We start from the raw sequence: 17148 nt of genomic DNA, 5'->3' as shown, positions 1-17148 counted from the left end.
TGGTGTGTGTGCAGAGAGCGATATAACGGCTGTTTGTGGTTAAACCAGAAGGATCTTCCAGGTCTCTCTCTGTAGGGATCCTTTCCATATTTGTTGTTAGACACTTAGAATAACAATCTGAGCTCGAAAAAGCTGTTATATCGCTCCATTCAAAGCCACCAGACTCCATTGGCAAAAACAGCCATTTTACCTCGCAGAACACAGGAGTTTCTTGTCTACCGCTGCCTCGATTGGTGAGTTTGTTTGGGTTATTGTGTGTTACACAAACATTGTGTCGTATCCGAAATAGAGCTGTAAATCACAATCACAAACTTACACCATAACGCAAACAAAATAACTGATCGTGGCAACTCAAGTGTAAAATCAGTGTTTTAGTGAATGGAGTCTGGTGTGTGTGCAGAGAGCGATATAACGGCTGTTTGTGGTTAAACCAAAAGGATCTTCCAGGTCTCTCTCTGTAGGGATCCTTTCCATGATGCTGTCACACACTTAGAGTAACACTCTGAGCCTGTCAGTGGATCAAACAAGCTCTTTTAGTGGACCTACTGTGATCAGGATTACTTTGCAGCCACTATAATATAGTCTGAGGTGATCTACTGGACCAATCATTGTACCCACTAGTCATTTTGATAAGTTAAGTGGGTAAAAATAGAGCCCAAGTTTGAAAACACAGAAAATACTTCAGTTGAAATAGTTTGATAAATACAGGCAGATCTAAATCAGTCAGACGTATCAAATGCAGCGAGCTCAGATAAAGTCTGGCTTGTTCATGGCAGGAGGAGGTCAGGTGTGCTAAACTGGGGAGGCCACACTGAACCAGGACGTGAGGGAAACACTGGGTGTCACTGTGCTAACGCTGCGTTCATCAGTCTGCTCTTCATTACAAAGTCTTTCTGAAGATGAAAGATGAGCAGATTTTAAAATCCCTCTGTAATTCATGAGGGACCTCCTCACTGATGCTCCTACCTGGATCCACCTCGGCGGAGCACTTCACCTCATGGACGTTTGTTCCATGATATTTTGTACCCTGAGTGTTTTAGTCTTTTCTATCTGAGATGAATGTGGTGTGATAACCTGCAGACACGAGCCCTCCTGTTGTTTCTGCCGGTGCATTAATCACTCCTGAAGTGTTCCAGGGAGCAAGATGGATGTTTTAATCAAAAATGGAAGACGCTGACTTCAGAGGCTCGTGTTTAAAAGTTGGGCTGAAGTAGAAGCGGGCGCACTTCAAAGTCTGCAGTCTCACCTCGTCAAAGTCGGCAATAATTTCGTTTAGCAGCCTCAGGCACTCGACTCCCTGGTTATTCATCTCCGTCTGGGAGTAGAAGTCGGCGAAGCCCGGGATGGATGCAAACATCACGCCCACGGCGTCGTAGGACTGGGAGTACAGCTCCTGTGTCGGGGGGGGGACGGCACAGACATACACACCGGTTTGTTTATATACAGTTTAAGGTGTTAAACTCTATAGACCTGAAAGTTACAGCAAATAATTACAGATTTTAGCTCCATCACACCATCAAGTAACTGAACTGTAAGTCAACAGTTTTGTCTGTTGAGCCTTTTTCTGGAGAAAACAGAGTAAAAGTCTTGTCATAGAATATGAAGCTAACCCTACAGACAGACAGGCAGACAGACAGGCAGACAGACAGACAGACAGACAGACAGACAGCACGTGAAAGAGGCTAAAGCAAGATGCAGCACTCAGAGCACATGCTCCAGTGTTTATGGGAAGAAAACCTAAACCCTGTGTGCACGACCTGACCACCTCACCAAGTGACAGACAGACAGACAGACAGACAGACAGACAGTTTGATAATAAGAAAGCAGCTCAAGAGCCAGTTGTTTCCCTCGGGAGGTGGTAGAGACCAAACCAGAGCTAAGAGGAGCGTGAACGTTAGACCTGCGTTCATCAGTACACAGATGGCACCAGTGTGCTGATGGTGCTGCTCTGCTGGTGAACAGGTCCCTTTAGTTAAGGACACTTGTGGCAGTTTGACAGAACAGCGTTAAGGTGCAAACGTTCGTTTTAGATCAACTTTGACCCACAAATGTCGCGTGTCGCTCTGTGGTTGGAGACAGAGAGTCACTGTTGTCGCCGTTATTCCTACAGACTCCTTCTTACCCACACCTGCTGACGCTGATGTGATCGTACCTTCAGTCCTCTTTTCTGTCTCTCTGCACGTCTCTTTCCATGGTCATTCTTTTTTATTTGCACAAGTTGAAATCAAACAGATAACACCTAAGACTTTAACTCAATCTCAAAGTGAAGAGATGCTTTAAACTGAGATCTTGCCCTGCCTCCCACACCTGAGAGGTTTGGAGCTTGTGTTTCTGCCCTACACCTCCTCCACCACTGGGGGGCACTGTTGGCACACGGCCGAGCAGCACGGCGGCCCGCTGACATGAAGCAGCACGTCCTGACATACTAATGCCACACGCAGCACTTCATCATGCAATTATGGGAATATTCTAATAACAGGCTGGTAAATATAAGGTCCAGCCACAGTTCAACATTTGGTATGAATAATTCAAATATGGGGATTCGCTCCCTGTGTTCTAATTTCTTTCAATGTAATTACACACTAATGAAAATAAGCCTGTGACATCCTCACTGACACTGTGCACACTTAATGAGCTCAGTCAAATGTCAGAGCTTCAAAGTGGAAGTGGGTAAACTTATTCTGTTTCTGGGACCTGCTCTGGCTCAGTGGAGGATCCAGTCGGTGTCTGGAGGTTCACCCGGGGGGGGGGGGTTTCATCCCTGAGAGCGAAGCCTCTTTAACGTACTCCAGGAGACGTGGACGGACGGATGGATGGATGCAGCCGACACAAAGAGTGTCAGTAATGTTTTGCTCCACCACAAAGCCTTGGAGAACAGCTTCAGGGCTCCTCGTCACAGATCCTCTCAGTTAGATCAGTTTTAGATCTGGTGACAGTGAAACCTACAACATCAGTTTTAAACTGTTTCAAACCTTCTGACTTGATTCTAAATCTCTCTGCTGTAAACTATGTTTTAGAAGTGACACAGTTCAATGTACGGCTCGAGCATACGGCGGCTGGTTAACACTTTTACTTTGATCTATTCTATTCTTGTCTGATTTGCTTTGCAGCAGGAGCTCAGTCAACCAGTCAGCTTGCTGTGAAACATGTCGTGTATCATTTCAGCACCGACTTAAGGACTTTACTGTGCAGCCTTATTTTCTATCTATAGTATCAGATCCACAATGCTTCCTAATATTTCTTCTCACACTTCTTAGAAGAATGATTTTAATTAGACGTTTACAGACTTTAAATGTGGGGAAAAAGATCATTGGTGTCAAAATCTAGGAAGGAAAAACTACTGCTCAGTTCTACAGGATGAGTTTAATGTCCGTCTGTCACCAAACCTTCATCACATCACAGGATTTAAACCAACAGCAGCTGAAAGAGCTGCTGAAGTGTCCTTGAGCAAGAAGCTGCTGCCACAGAGCAGAAGATAAAAAGTGTTGACGTAAGTGACACTCAGCTTTCTGTCACCTGATTAATTCCAAAGATCATCAACACCTCTTCAGGGGTGTAGGAGCCTATTAATGACCCAGAGCTCCAGTATCTAAATCACGGAACAATAAACAGCCTGATTAATAATATAACAAGTGATTAGGACCCAACCTCTCCTAATGGATGCATTTTTAATCACGGCCTTTTTAATTAGGAGCAGGCACGGGAGCAGAATGATATCAGCTCTCCCCTCCTGACATTCATAATTCATCGGCCGCTTGCCTTTTGTTCGGGAGGCAACGGAGGATCGGAGGAGTCGATAATGAAGGAGCCCGACGAGGACAGACGAGGACAATACGGCGATTTGACTCCACCGTGTGAGAACTGTCCTCTCCGCACACCACAACAAGTCATTATCCCGTCGGTGAAGAACCAACCGGGAGAGAAAGAAAAGCAGGAACTTTTTCCCACATTAAACAAAAAGAGCTGAAATATTTCACTTTCCTTTTTGGCTCAGCTGATATCAAACCCTGGCCAGGGATATTTAAATAGATTCATCCCAAAGTAATCTCATCTTAATTGCTGGCAGCTGATTACAGAGTAACACTGAAGTTATCAGCCAGCCTTTGATTAGGTTTTCACACATTTTTAAAAAGATCCTTTCAACAATTTCTGTGCAAGGCGGCTACGGTACGACCGAGCTCAGGGACGGATCCGGTCAGGCTTAATGAAAAAGCAGTGGACTTAAAATTGCTTCCTGCAACGTAAAACTGTGATGTGTGGAATCGTGCAATATGGATGAAATACCTGGGGATACTGTGCTCTCACAGGGCGCCTTTTTTCCAATAAGTCACATTTCTGCACCGGTTAACTGTACGTGCCGTTACTGTGAGGTGGAAACATCACGGAGTAACAACAGCAAATCACTCAAGCTCACAGCATCGGGATAAAAAATCAATTGACCTCTGTTGCTACTGAGTTCTGAAGTGCCTCAGGAGGTAACATCTGTGCATCAGAAGCTTTATGGCACACGAGCCTGGGATGAGCAGAGCCGAGAGGCGGCAGGAGTGATGCAGATCTCACTGTCCTGAGTGCTGAATCACACCTCAGGAGCTATCTGCCTGAATACATAATGGAGCCCCTGCTGCAGAGGTGGGTGGAGGTGATCAATTCCAGTACAGGGACTTTTTAAAGCTGCAGCACTCAAAGTCTTTGTTAGACGACGGTGGTCTTCCAACTTTTTTGGGCAACAGTTTGGGGAAGTTATGTTCCTGTTTCAACATCTGTGCACCGTGTGGACGTGTGTGGAAGAGCAGAACCCTTTGAAACACAGACTGTGAGACCTCATCACCTCGTCACCTCATCAGGGCCTCACTGGTGCTCTTGTGGCTCAATGGGAGTGAATCTCTGTGGCCACGCTCTAATGTCTGCATGCTCACTTATGGTGCATGCCACTGACCAGAACACGCTTAAGAAAAAACACGCTCAGGGATATAAAACAGGGTGGTGTGACGGCCGTGTGCTTCAAACATGCAGGAACACGTGCCGGCTTTACGGGCGGCCCGTCAGGCTTGTGTGTTAACGTGTGCGCCTCCATGTGAGGCTTTTAACGAGTGCAGCGCGGCTCCATTCGAGGGAAATTAAAAGCACAAAAGGAAAAAGGGCAGCACAGATAAGGTGAACAAAAAGAGAAACTTTGTAAAGTTTGACTCTGCAGAGTCGGGGCAGCTGAGTCACGGCTGCGATGGAGACAAATCAATGTGTTCTCTGCTGCTGACTGACAACGTGTTATTAAAATCAAATCAAATTCATGCGACCAAAAAAAAAAACTCCCCGGCTGAACCAACCGCCCCACCAATTCTCTCTCTCTCTCTCTCTCCCTCTCTCTTTCCGGTTGAAAAGCAATTACAGAGCCTTTCTTTCCCTCCACAGTCTCGGGGAACGGACTGTAATGAACACAGGGGACTAATTTTGGAGCAGGTCTGCGGTGAAAAATGAGCTGAAATGTGGTTGCTGCTTTATGAAAACTGACAACTATTGTGCTTGTCGTTTGTCATTCACTGAAAATATTCATCTTGGTTCGTAACGGCGGGCGACAAAGAAGGAAGTACTGCTCTTATTTTTCTAGTATTTTCCATAATTCCTCTCCTGACCTTACTTGGACACAGTAAAGGTTTTATCCCCGTCTCTCTTCAGATGAGCGCTCCCCAGCTCTGCCCTGCTCCCACACACCTGATTCAAACGATCAGCTCGTCATTCGAGCCCTGCAGAGGCCCGATGTTCAGCAGGAGCAGGTGTGTGGGAGCAGGGACACGTCTGTTGTGACGTCACCGTGGACATCTCAGCAATTACTTTGCTGTGTACTCATCATCCTAATCAATAGATGGACAGAACATAACAAAAAGAAGCCCACACTTGAACTAAACTGGACTTTTCCATGAGATGATTTTGCTTTCCTGCCTTCCAGACTGGTTTCTACTGATTCTTAGAAATAATTCTGACACTTGAAATGAGTCTGAGACATAATTCAGGCTGCTGCGTTCGCTGATTCGGCTCCTAAAACCTCCACAAGCTACGATGTCGTAACTTCGAGACAAGAGGATGAACATCTAAAGGATGGAAAATATGAATCTGATTGGTTGTAAATTAAGTATCCGGTGTTTTCATGGAAAAACTGGGTTTTGTTCAGACCTCGTTGTCCCGGTCCTTCTCCAGGAAGTGTCGGGCCACGTGGCTGGGCAGGATGTTCCTCAGCATGTTCTCGTTGTGTTCTCGCAGCTCCTTCATCTCGTTGATCTCCTCTTTGGCCTGGACGCGCCACAGGAAGTCCAGCCGGGCCGTGTACTCCAGCTGCAGACGGAGGAAGCAGATAGAAAAAAGTCAGTGAAGCGATCTCGCCATAATTGCTCCCACATGATCATCACCTCCTTCGTGTCTTCTCTTAGTCTAACATCCACATTATTCTGCTGAGGGGCAAAAACCAGATCATCCTCCATGGACGCCCTGGTGGACGCCTGCAGTTATTCTTCAATCAAACATGATTAAAACACACACACACACACACAGACAGACTCCTGAGGGAGCAGATAAGATGACATTTTGAGTGTTAGAAAAGTATTTCACTGCTAAATTGGTGCTAAATGACCAGAGGAAACTCTTCCTCCTCTGTACGCCGTTATTCTTCCACGCTGCATCGTGGTCTGCTTAGTTTGCAGATACAACCCACAATGTGACGACACAAAGCAAAGTACCTTTTTAACCTTTTCATGAATAATAAGAATGTTATTTTTTAGATTTCAAAATAAAGTTTTAAAAGATATTTTCCGACTGTGCTACTCCTCCAGCCTGAAACACCTGGAAAACCTCCTCTTTTCCAGGAGGCTCGAGTTTGTGCTTGACTGCTTAAAAAACCAAAGATCATTAGGATTAGTCTGTTGTTAATATCACTTAGATGATGGAAACGCTGAGCATCGGTTCAGTAATGAACGGCTAAATGAAAAAATCTGTTCAAGGTTTGATCAGTTATGGAGGACAAGAGCGTGCGATCAATCTGAAGTGCACAAAAAGGTCCTAATTGGAAACACAAATTGCTTTTCTGAGTGCACAATTAATACAAAGCCATTTGGATACATTAGAGCCAAACTAAAGTCAGTACCGTTTAGTTTGTACGTGCACCAGAAAGGAGGGAAAAAAATAGCTGATATTGAAAATTAATTTCGGGGGCAGGCAGATAAGCCTGTGAGGATTTGAGTGTCTCTCTCTGGCAACTGGCGGAAACAGTTTTGTGATTAATCCTGGTATCAATTAGTCCTTTAATCGTATGAGTGTGTACAGAACTTCAATCTCATTTTCAGTTTTTTTTCTTTTTCTCATTAAGGATGCGAAGCCTGCAGGGGCCGGTTTGCCGGAGGGTTAATGAGACGGTGGCCGGTGAAACGACGGGTCGGTCAGGCGTTAACCATCGTGACCTCGGCGGCGACGCTCTCATTCAAAGCGGCTTCTATTAACCCGCAGACAAAAACACTCCAGATAAACATTTCAGTCAGCGTTACAGCTGCAGAATAATGTTCAGCTGCACCGTTTAACCGTCCTCATCTGACAACCTTTTCCTCAGCTGGGGCTCCGAGAGATGAGCTTATTAAACACTTGAGGCTAAACATTTACGCCTGGAAACAGATGTCAGATTTGTACACACGTGGAGAACAACTACGAAGTTTATATTGTGCTTTTTATTCCACTTCATTCATCTGACAGCCACTACTGGACACTTTGGACACATTTAGAGTTAGAATTATTGTAGAGAATAATTTCATCCTGTTCAGTTTGAGGGGTTTTAATTCCTTATCTTAATCCCACTGTTGGGACAAAATGACTCATAGTGTAAATCCCAGGACGTAATAAACCTTGTTTTACTGTTTTATTCATTCAGTCAGTGTTCTCTTCTTAACATTTTCTGCTTTAACTGTTAAATATCTTGTCATTTTTATGGCACTTTTCTAATCTAAGTTACTGGTAGTAGTTGTATGAGTAGTAATAGCAGCAGCAGCATTATTATTATTATTATTATATATCTGAGAACGTCCTCACCATAAAAACAACACTTTGGCCGTTTGTTCAACAACTTAAATGATGTGTTTTTATGTTTTCCTGGCGAAGGACCTCTTCTTCATATAATACGTCACCTTTAGGACCATCTCAGGAGGCTTAAGCCCACTGCACCGCTTTAGTGTCACTGCTAAGAATCTCTTTTAACATCACAGCAATGACTTTGAAGCTGCTCTCGTCTCTCACAGTCCCACAGAAGTGTCTCGGCTGGTACATCAGTATTTATTTTCAGCTTTTATTGGTATTATTTTATGGACAGTTCAATAAAAACAGTGCTTAGTAACACAGTAGGAAGTGGAGTGATGCTATCTCTTATGTCTGTTACATAAAAAAGTCTCTGACGGGGACATCAGAGACTGTGGTCGCCTTTTCATTTAAACACGATCCGTCTAGAACTGTTTTCTGATCGGCCACATCTGTGCTGAGGGTTTGGTGAAGCTTAAAAAACTGCCAAACTGACGGAGAACACATGTAAATGACTTGATTTCTGGTCGACTCAACAGAAAAGTAGGGTGTCAACAAAAAAGAAGCCCTAATCATTTCAAAATAAGAGCCTTGTCTGCAGCTTTGTAATGAAATGCTTCATGTTCCCTGTGCTTGATAATGTAATTACTGCTCTGACGGGAAGTTGCGTTCATGAAGAACAACCTCATCTGGCAGCAGCGCCCGCCAGAAGAATTAGTTTACTGTGTAAAACGACCGTGGCTCCGTTTCCTCTGCTGCTTCTAAGGAAACAGAAATCAACCTCATACGGCAGGATACATAGGAAAGAGTCAAAAAACAGCTTAACTCAATACATCATGTCACGTTACTGGTAGTTAAACACAGAACAACACAGCGTTCTGTGGTGTTCCTCACTGTGAGATCAACATTGTGCTGCAGTCATCATTGTTTCTCACTGTTCTTGGTATATGTCAGATTTTTCCTGCCTCTAATCATTTCTTGCGTATATGCAGCTTAATCATAACATGAACGGACAACGTGTGCACACGTTGTTCCGTCTGGGTCATGGTGGAGGCATCACAAATAGCATTCACATTACCACACAGTGAATGAGAGCAATATTACTGTAATGAAAAGGGGCAGGACAGAAGAATAAGAGCGTCTCCTCCATCTCTCTCTTCTAATAGGCTCTTCTTCACACCACAATAAAATCACTTCAATGTCTCCTCTGAAAGCAGCACCGATAACTCTGCTGCATTTTCTCAGCAACAAATGATTCCGGCTACAAAAGGGTTTGAAAAGCCTCGCTCTTGCTCCAGACTGCAAATGATAAAGTTGCTTCATTATTCCAGTGTTTAGTGTGGCGCTGCCTTACATCTGTTTTACTTTGTCACGACATGTTTCTGTCGGATCTTTGCTCCGAGCAGCAGCGAAGCCTCTGCCCTCTGAAAACACCATGAGATTTATGATTCCTGCTCGAGTCGATTACAGGAGGCTGTAGTTCGGTGCAAGATGAGGAGGAGGAGGAGGAGGAAGAGGAGGAGGGGGGCTGTGCTTCTGCAGGAGCACACTTGTTTCACAGATTTCTCAGTGTTCCTCTCTAAGAACCCGTTGCCATGTCAGCTCCACCGAGGCTCTACCACGTGGGCCTTTGTGGTCCAGTAGCTGCCCAAGTGCTAATGAGCCATAGGGATGACAGCGGTGGTAACTGGTGGTGTTGGCAGGTGTGTTTTATTTAAACCGAATGACAAAAATGATAACGAACAGCTGTCATTTTTCCAAGGTGATTAAAACATCGAGTGTTCATGTGGGTGACCTCAAGTGGCCGCAGTAATAAGGAATAAGGGAAATTGTCTCTTCTGTTTGTTCTGTAACTAACATACTTGTTATATCTGAACCCAAACCGACTCTTTTCTCAAATCTAACCAAGTAGTTTTGGTGCCTAAATCCTACCAAACCTCAACCGATTGATGACGACGTTATTTGCTTGCTCGTGGCTGTTCTCCATCTGTCCTATAGGGGGCGCTGACAGGATTCAGAGTTGTTTTAATAGACTATAAAACAGTAATACTGAATGTTTGTCTTTTGGAGCCCGTGCCTGGCTGCAGACCTACAATCCGCTTGCTCGATACCGAGGTCTGCACCACATGCTGATGAGGTTTGTGAATCTGCTCTTGCGTGACCTCGGCTGCACGTATTCAAATGTCGGCAGATGATGTTCGGACAAGCTGACGTTTCTTTTATAATAGTTCAGATTGGGGAAACAACAAGTGAAGTTAATATATCTCGATGCAGACTATTTTAAAAATGTGTCACTATGAGGATAAAAACCCTGGTAGTACAACATTTCCTTAAAAACTTGAATGGATTCTTTAGCAGATGGGGTTGTAACATAACATCTGCTGTGCGTGAGAAGTAAGAATGACCCAGAATAATTCTTTTTTCAGTATTTAACAGAAAAGACTAATTGCAGAGTTCACATTGTGTTTACAGCAGCCACATCAAACCATAACCACTTCACCACACAGAGCGCTGGAGCCCATTGTGCCCACTGGAGCTCCCTGCAAACAGTGAACAGTCTCTTTCTACGCACTCTTTTCTCTCGGCCTGATGCATCTCTCACAAACAGCCTTTCAGAGCAGCACCTCACGCTGCGAAGCCGTCATTGTCTCTGTTTTGCCAAACAAGTGGTAGAATTGACCCCGGGAAAATCAATATGCCAATGGATGACTTCAAATGCGACTGCTTTCTACTTTTATGAATCTACAAAGGACCTTCAATTAAGAGCGTCTCTCCTCCATCTCTGCCCGACGCCGAGCCACTGAACTGCACGATCAAAGGTTGCCATAGAGAGAGAGAGAGAGAGAGAGAGAGAGAGAGAGAGAGCATGAAAGCAGCGCAGTGACACCAGTTTCCTTCAGGCTGCATCTTTAGAAACGCCTCGTATAATGTGTCAGGTGTTTGTTTCTGTTCACTGAACCGTTTGCAGCAGTCAGAGGTGGTGCGGTGGTGCAGTGGTTAGCACCGCTGCCTCACAGCAACAAGGTTCCAGGTTTGAATCTGCTGGGGAGTTTGTATGTTCCCCCCCGTGTCTGCAGGTTAGCTGGTGACTCTACACTGTGAGCACGAGTGGTTGTCTGTCTCTGTGTGTCGGCCATGTGGCTGATACTCCAGTCATGACTCCTGACAGGGTGCTGTATAGAATTCTTCCGCTGGTTTCTTGTAGAACGCCGTCTCCCTTCGTCACAGCTTGCATATGTTTACGAGCAGCTCAACCAAAGAATGGATTTTTTCTTTTCTGTTCTTTTCTGAATCTCACCACCCCTCAGATGTATTGTTCAGCCCTTTATCTCAAACACACTGGGAGCTGCTGTCCTTGTTTCCCAATATTTTGGGTTTCCTCTGGCAGCCAGGAGTGGAGGGTGAACAGGCTGTGATGCTGTAATTCTTAGGGGCAGTCGGACGTCAAAACCCACCCACTAAAAGTGCTTGTATTTGCCGCTGACAGGCTCAGATTGGTACTGAAGTCTTTGACAACATGATCCCGACAGAGATCGCCCTGTAAGATGCTTTTTGTTTGACCAGCTGTTGTACCGTGCTATTCAAACCCACCAGACTTCATTGACAAAAACAGTAATTTTACCTCTCAGAGCGCCGGACCTGCTGCTCCATCAGCTGCTTAGTTTGTTTGTGTTATTGTGCGTGACACGAATATTGTGTTGGATTTGAACTAACCCTCAAAAACACCAACGTCACACAATAACACATAGAAACACAACACAAACTAAATTACTGTTTTTTAGTACAATTTGTGCCAGTCAGCGACAAAAACAAGCACTTTTAGTGGGCGTACTTTGACCGGTGCGGCTGCCCAGAAGAAGAATTAGACTACAGCCACTGTCGGCTGCACCTGACAGGCATTTCAAACCCAAAATATGGATTTAAAATACTTTATTGACTTTATACTTTATGATATTATTCTGGGGTTTTTGCCTCCAGTTCTAAAACAACATCTGTTTAGAGAAACGGTGCCACTTTAATATTTGAGGTATTTCTTTTGTAAGAAGTAGTTCCAATACATTTTTCAGTATTTACTGCTCGGGGACATCAAGTCAGACATCAAGATTTTGTCTTCAAGTGTCACTGCAGATGAGTCTTATGTCTACAGTTCTGACAGACGTGTGGATTAAAGATGTCCTGGTGGTATCGTTTGCTGTTTCTTACAGAAACGTGTAAATGTTTGCAGTAGCTGCTGACTCCAGTGGGTCTGTTTTGGGGTAAATGTGTCTCAGTGTTACCCATAATGCACCGTTCCACGTCCAACTGAAAAACAAACAGCAGCTGGAAGGATGATAGACATTTTTCCGGTGATTACATTTTTGTAAGCCGGACACGTCATTGTCTTATTTAAGTACCATCAGGACTTCTAATTAAACGGCTGCATAGCAACAGGAATGATTTTTTTTCCCTTTCTGTTTAGAGGAAACGTTCGTTAGGTTTCCTTTCCTCCAGCTCAATCCTCTGAGAAGAGAGGAGACTAAAGGCAGTGATTTCTATACTGTGCTCCAACAAGTCCTCTTACTGTAACAACACCACGATTCACCAGTGCGTTCCCAAAAGGCCTTTCTGTTCTGACACCTCTGAGGTTCACGTCTGGTTACGTTCAGGTGATCACTGTGTCTGGGTCACCTCAGGACATGAAGGTGTCTCACCTGCTGGCCGTGGTAAAACACAGCGAGGAGAAACATGGCCATCAGGAGCAGAGACGTCTCTTTGGTCCCCAGGAAGTTCCTGCAGGAGCAAGAAGAGAGAAGACGCTGCTGAAAGGGGAGTTTTGTTCATCTGATGCTCATCGAAGGACACAATGATCTTATTTCACATGTTAACCAGTGTGTTCTTCTGATATAACTTTAATTCATGACACAGTATGAATTACAGTATTATGTGAAACACAGAAGAATTCAGAGGCAAACAACGGAGGAAAAGTGACCTTTAAAAGTTTAGTATCTAAGTGTTTTAAAAGAACACAGTGTTTTTTCTCGCCTAATCAGCCGCTCCTGTTTGTTCTACATGCTCAGCAGGGGCCTGATGGAGAGAAATAAAACCTCCACACCTCTTTGATTTCATCTCAGGCTGCAAAAGGAAAGTGAGTCCTGCAGGATCTCAGGCTGATCTGAGGCTCACTGAGGATTAACAGCTCAGTGAGCCTCAGATGTAACGCAGGCTCTCAGCGATGTACAGTAGATGTGCTGCTCTCGGCTCTTCACACGGAGTTATCTGTTCGACTCCCAAAACTAGAGAACATTAAGAGATCATTTGTTTTCAGAGTAGAGAATTAGGTCAAAATATAGTTTGACGTCTTTGACACTAGAGTTCACAAGTTCAACAGGGTCAGAGGTCCTTTTTTCTTTTTCAGCCACCTTTCACGTCTGCAGAGCACGAGTGTTCATACTTTGGGTGGAATATCCCTTTAGCATCATCATTTTGAATGTTTCTGTGAGTGAAACACGTGGGATGTCTCTCTGATCTGTCACTGACATGCAGCAGCTTCATCAGCAGTTCAATAGTTGGCAGTAAAATATCTTATATTTAATGAAAATAGATGAATAAATGAATAATAACAGTGTGCAGACAAAGCTGCTGCTTCATCTTGACCTTCTCTCTTGTTAAATAAACACACCTGATTCCCGTCAGCTCCTCGTGGAGCTCGTATGGAAAACTCTGCTTCAAGGGGACAGAAACTTATATTCTCAGGACGCCTGCATACATTGTCACTATAAAGGTCACGGTATTATTGCTGCAAACGCCTGCAGGATGAGTTTTCTCACATTTTCAACATTTAGGTCCAGAAAAAGGTCAACGTGGCTCCTTGATGTGTCCCTGATTAATTAACAGTAATTGCCTGTCTTTACTTCAACACCTGTACTTTTGTTAATGTGAAGTTTGCAGTCATTAAGGACTGCTGTAAAATCTAATCAGACAATCGACCGTACGAGGTCGAGCTGTCTGGTACATGTGGAGTGTGAGTAGAGAGAGGTGGTCACTTCCTGTCATGTTTTCTTCTTGAGATACTGGACGGCCCAGTTTCATGAGGAGGAAAGAGTTCTCTAAGAGATTCTTTCTTTGGGAAGAGACTGGAGCTTAGCTGCGTCCACACGTAGACTCAGACGCGATGGTCGAACGCGTGACTGTAAAAAAAAACTCACTCTGTGTTGTGGTGGACGGTGTCGTAGCGCACAAACAGCGAGGTGTAGAAAGCTTCGGTCAGCAGGGAGTAGATGGCGATCATCACCAGCAGCACCGCCAACTTCAACACCGAGTTGAGCCGCAGGAACACCGCACACGTCACCATCGCCAGGACCCCCGTGAACACGAAATACTGGGGAAATAACAGCAAGATGTGGTTAATATCATCAGGACATTCATGTTCCTGGAGAATGTGATCAGTGCATGAAGTTATTCTGGGGAACGTAACAGAGCAACATTTTGAAATTGAAGACAACAAAAGTTTGACATCTTAACCTTCCTACATATAACAATCCTTAAAAGCTTAATTTTCCCTCATCTTGGGGAAATAAGAAGAGACAGACACAAATTTAAGCCACAGATGCTGCAGATATCTCCTGACATTTAGTCTCTAATACGAGGCTCCATATTTCTCCATATTTCCCCACAATGCAACTCGATAGCATGCTTTCATTAGACCGTCCTTACCTGGCAAATATCCACATCACCTAATCCATGTTTGTAACACAGAGACTGTGAAATAATCAGAGCTCCTGCAGAGCCACAGATGATATCATGCACATGTTAGTATTAACCAAGACTACTAAACCTTTAAAGGACATGCTGGCCCCAGATTTATCATTTTCTTTAGCTTGTGTGATGTAATCTACCAGCCTAAAAAAGTCAATAACTCCTTTTTATGTTTTTAAAAACACACGAGCCCCTCCGACCCTCCGGAGGAAATATGGCTGTGATGTATTCATGCAAGCACACATGACTCAGCCTGAGCTCACAGCAAAGGGAAACGTTCCTCCCTTATTGAGTCCATCAATCAGCTGCATATTGTGTGAGCAAAGTAACATAATGGATGTTTTCTCCATGACATCCTGATGGCTCCATCAGTCGCCGTGGTCTGAGTCGAGACCTCCCTCTGGGCGCGAGCAGATGTCGACCATGTTTAATTCATCGCTTTGCCACTGTCACACAAGTGAAGAAACACAACAGATGGACCCGAGTGCAAAATTCAGACGACATCTAGTCGGTACCTCTGGGTAGAAGCAGATGTCCGGGATGGAGGCCGACTCGTTGTACGTCTGGTTCCTGAAGGTGCTCGACTTGTCGAAGTCGCACCACAGCTGTGAGAGACACCGACAGGAGGGGGTTATTGTTGTTTTACAGCATTAAAGAGGGGAAAATATACAGATAGACATTTGATAACAGGCCTTTAAGCTTTCAGGATGTTTGTGTCGGGTCAGTGGGAGAAGCCTGAACCTGAGTTTATAGTTTATTTGTCAGGGACGGTGCACAAATACATTAATCTCAAGGAGAAGAGATGCTACAAGCTACTTTCCATCTGCTGTCCCCGGGCAGGTGTGCACGCCATACAGAACATCTACATTACATACAATACAAAACTAACCTCAGCTCATAATTACAACAGTTAAGAACATCAATTTCATAATATTCATGTTGTTTCCTAAAAAAGCAATTTCAGCATATTTCATTCCAAAAACACAGGTTTTAAAATCATATTTATCAACAGTCAAATCAATATTTCCCAGAGAATATATAACACCACTCTATATTAAAACATGTCAGTGCATTTATTTATTTATTTTTCTTATTTTATATGTATATGTGTGTATGTGTATGTATATATATATATATATATATATATATATATTATTTGTTTCATGGTTCTCAGACTGTTTAAGTTCTGTTGTTGTGGAAAAAAATGGAAAAACTAATAAAAAGTGAGTTACAAAAAAAAACATGTCAGTGCATGTCATGTCGGCACAGTTGGGAATTGAGGATATGTTTTTTTTAAATTTTGTGAATAACTATTCAGATCAATAGACAACTTCAGACCGTCCGGCAGCTGGTTCCATTGTTCGATGGTTTTAAAAGAAAAGGCTGACGGAGCCGTGGACCGAGAGGCCTGAGCCTCTGGTGTTTCAGGTAACATGTTTCAGATACATCTGTTGTGACGCCTCGACACCGACGCTCTCCTGAGGCATCAGAAATCAGAAATCCAGGAGTTCTTCTCTTGTTTATTGCTGCTGAACATTCATACTCACGTCAAGAGCGAAGAACCACTGTGAATTCATGTATACAAACACACCTTTCCTAATCAGACTGAAGGTGCTGATTATTTCCTTTAATGATCCAGCTGAAGCCTCGGGGCTCCATGGATGCAGTCAGAGACACCTTGCAAGACCAAAAGCTAATTATGAGCTTGTTTCATGTGCCTAAGTAATGACTAGTGAGCCGGTGCCTTTCAGACGCCGCCCTGCTGAAGAGCGTATCAGGTAAATTGGGGTCAATGAGGTCACACTTTCAGACGATGAAAAACAGAATAAATAAATTTTTTAAAAAAACGGCTTTTGGATTAATTCATTAATCTCAAAGTTATGAAAGAGGAGGCTGCCAACAGCACTGACAAACTGAGCACATAATCCTCACTGTTTGAAATCCATGACGTCATTTAATGGATAAATGACTCAAACATCTTCACATTAATCAAACAACCCTTTTTTTTCCACTTTTCAAGGTCTGGCTTGGTGATTTCAGCCCTTTTGTTGTTGGTTTGTTTGGTTCTTCCGTCTCACAGATTATTCAATGTTCATACTATTTATAAGTATGGGCTTAATTCATAAAAGTCAATGATTTAATTTGCATGTTTAAAAGTACAGCAGGACATGTTGAAGGATAAGTTTGGTGAATCTTTCCCATGAAGACGCCCAGACAGTGTCGTGTGTGCAGTCAGAGCCTGATTATATTCTAATAAAATAGTACAAAGAACAAAGCTGTTCTAGGAAACTACTCTTACATCTTCAGAAGTGAGCAGTGCTGCAGAGATTTTGACTTTTTCTGGGATTGTTGACAACCAGGAAAATT

At 43.8% G+C, this 17148-nt stretch overlaps 1 protein-coding gene across 1 annotated transcript in view; it reads right to left on the bottom strand.

Moving 5' to 3' along the window:
- Positions 1-17148, bottom strand: part of adcy8 (adenylate cyclase 8 (brain)) — an 81481-nt gene that overhangs the window by 3877 nt on the left and 60456 nt on the right. The window contains exons 11-15 of the mRNA XM_070844489.1: positions 15297-15386; positions 14232-14404; positions 12738-12816; positions 6169-6327; positions 1247-1393 (exon numbers count right to left, since the gene is read on the bottom strand). Of these exons, the coding sequence (XP_070700590.1) occupies positions 1247-1393; positions 6169-6327; positions 12738-12816; positions 14232-14404; positions 15297-15386 (648 nt within the window). The remainder of the gene's footprint in view (positions 1-1246; positions 1394-6168; positions 6328-12737; positions 12817-14231; positions 14405-15296; positions 15387-17148) is intronic.

Source organism: Pempheris klunzingeri, chromosome 15 (genome assembly GCF_042242105.1).
Source record: "Pempheris klunzingeri isolate RE-2024b chromosome 15, fPemKlu1.hap1, whole genome shotgun sequence".
Lineage (NCBI taxonomy): Eukaryota > Metazoa > Chordata > Actinopteri > Acropomatiformes > Pempheridae > Pempheris > Pempheris klunzingeri.
This window is presented reverse-complemented; position numbering and strand designations above follow the sequence as displayed.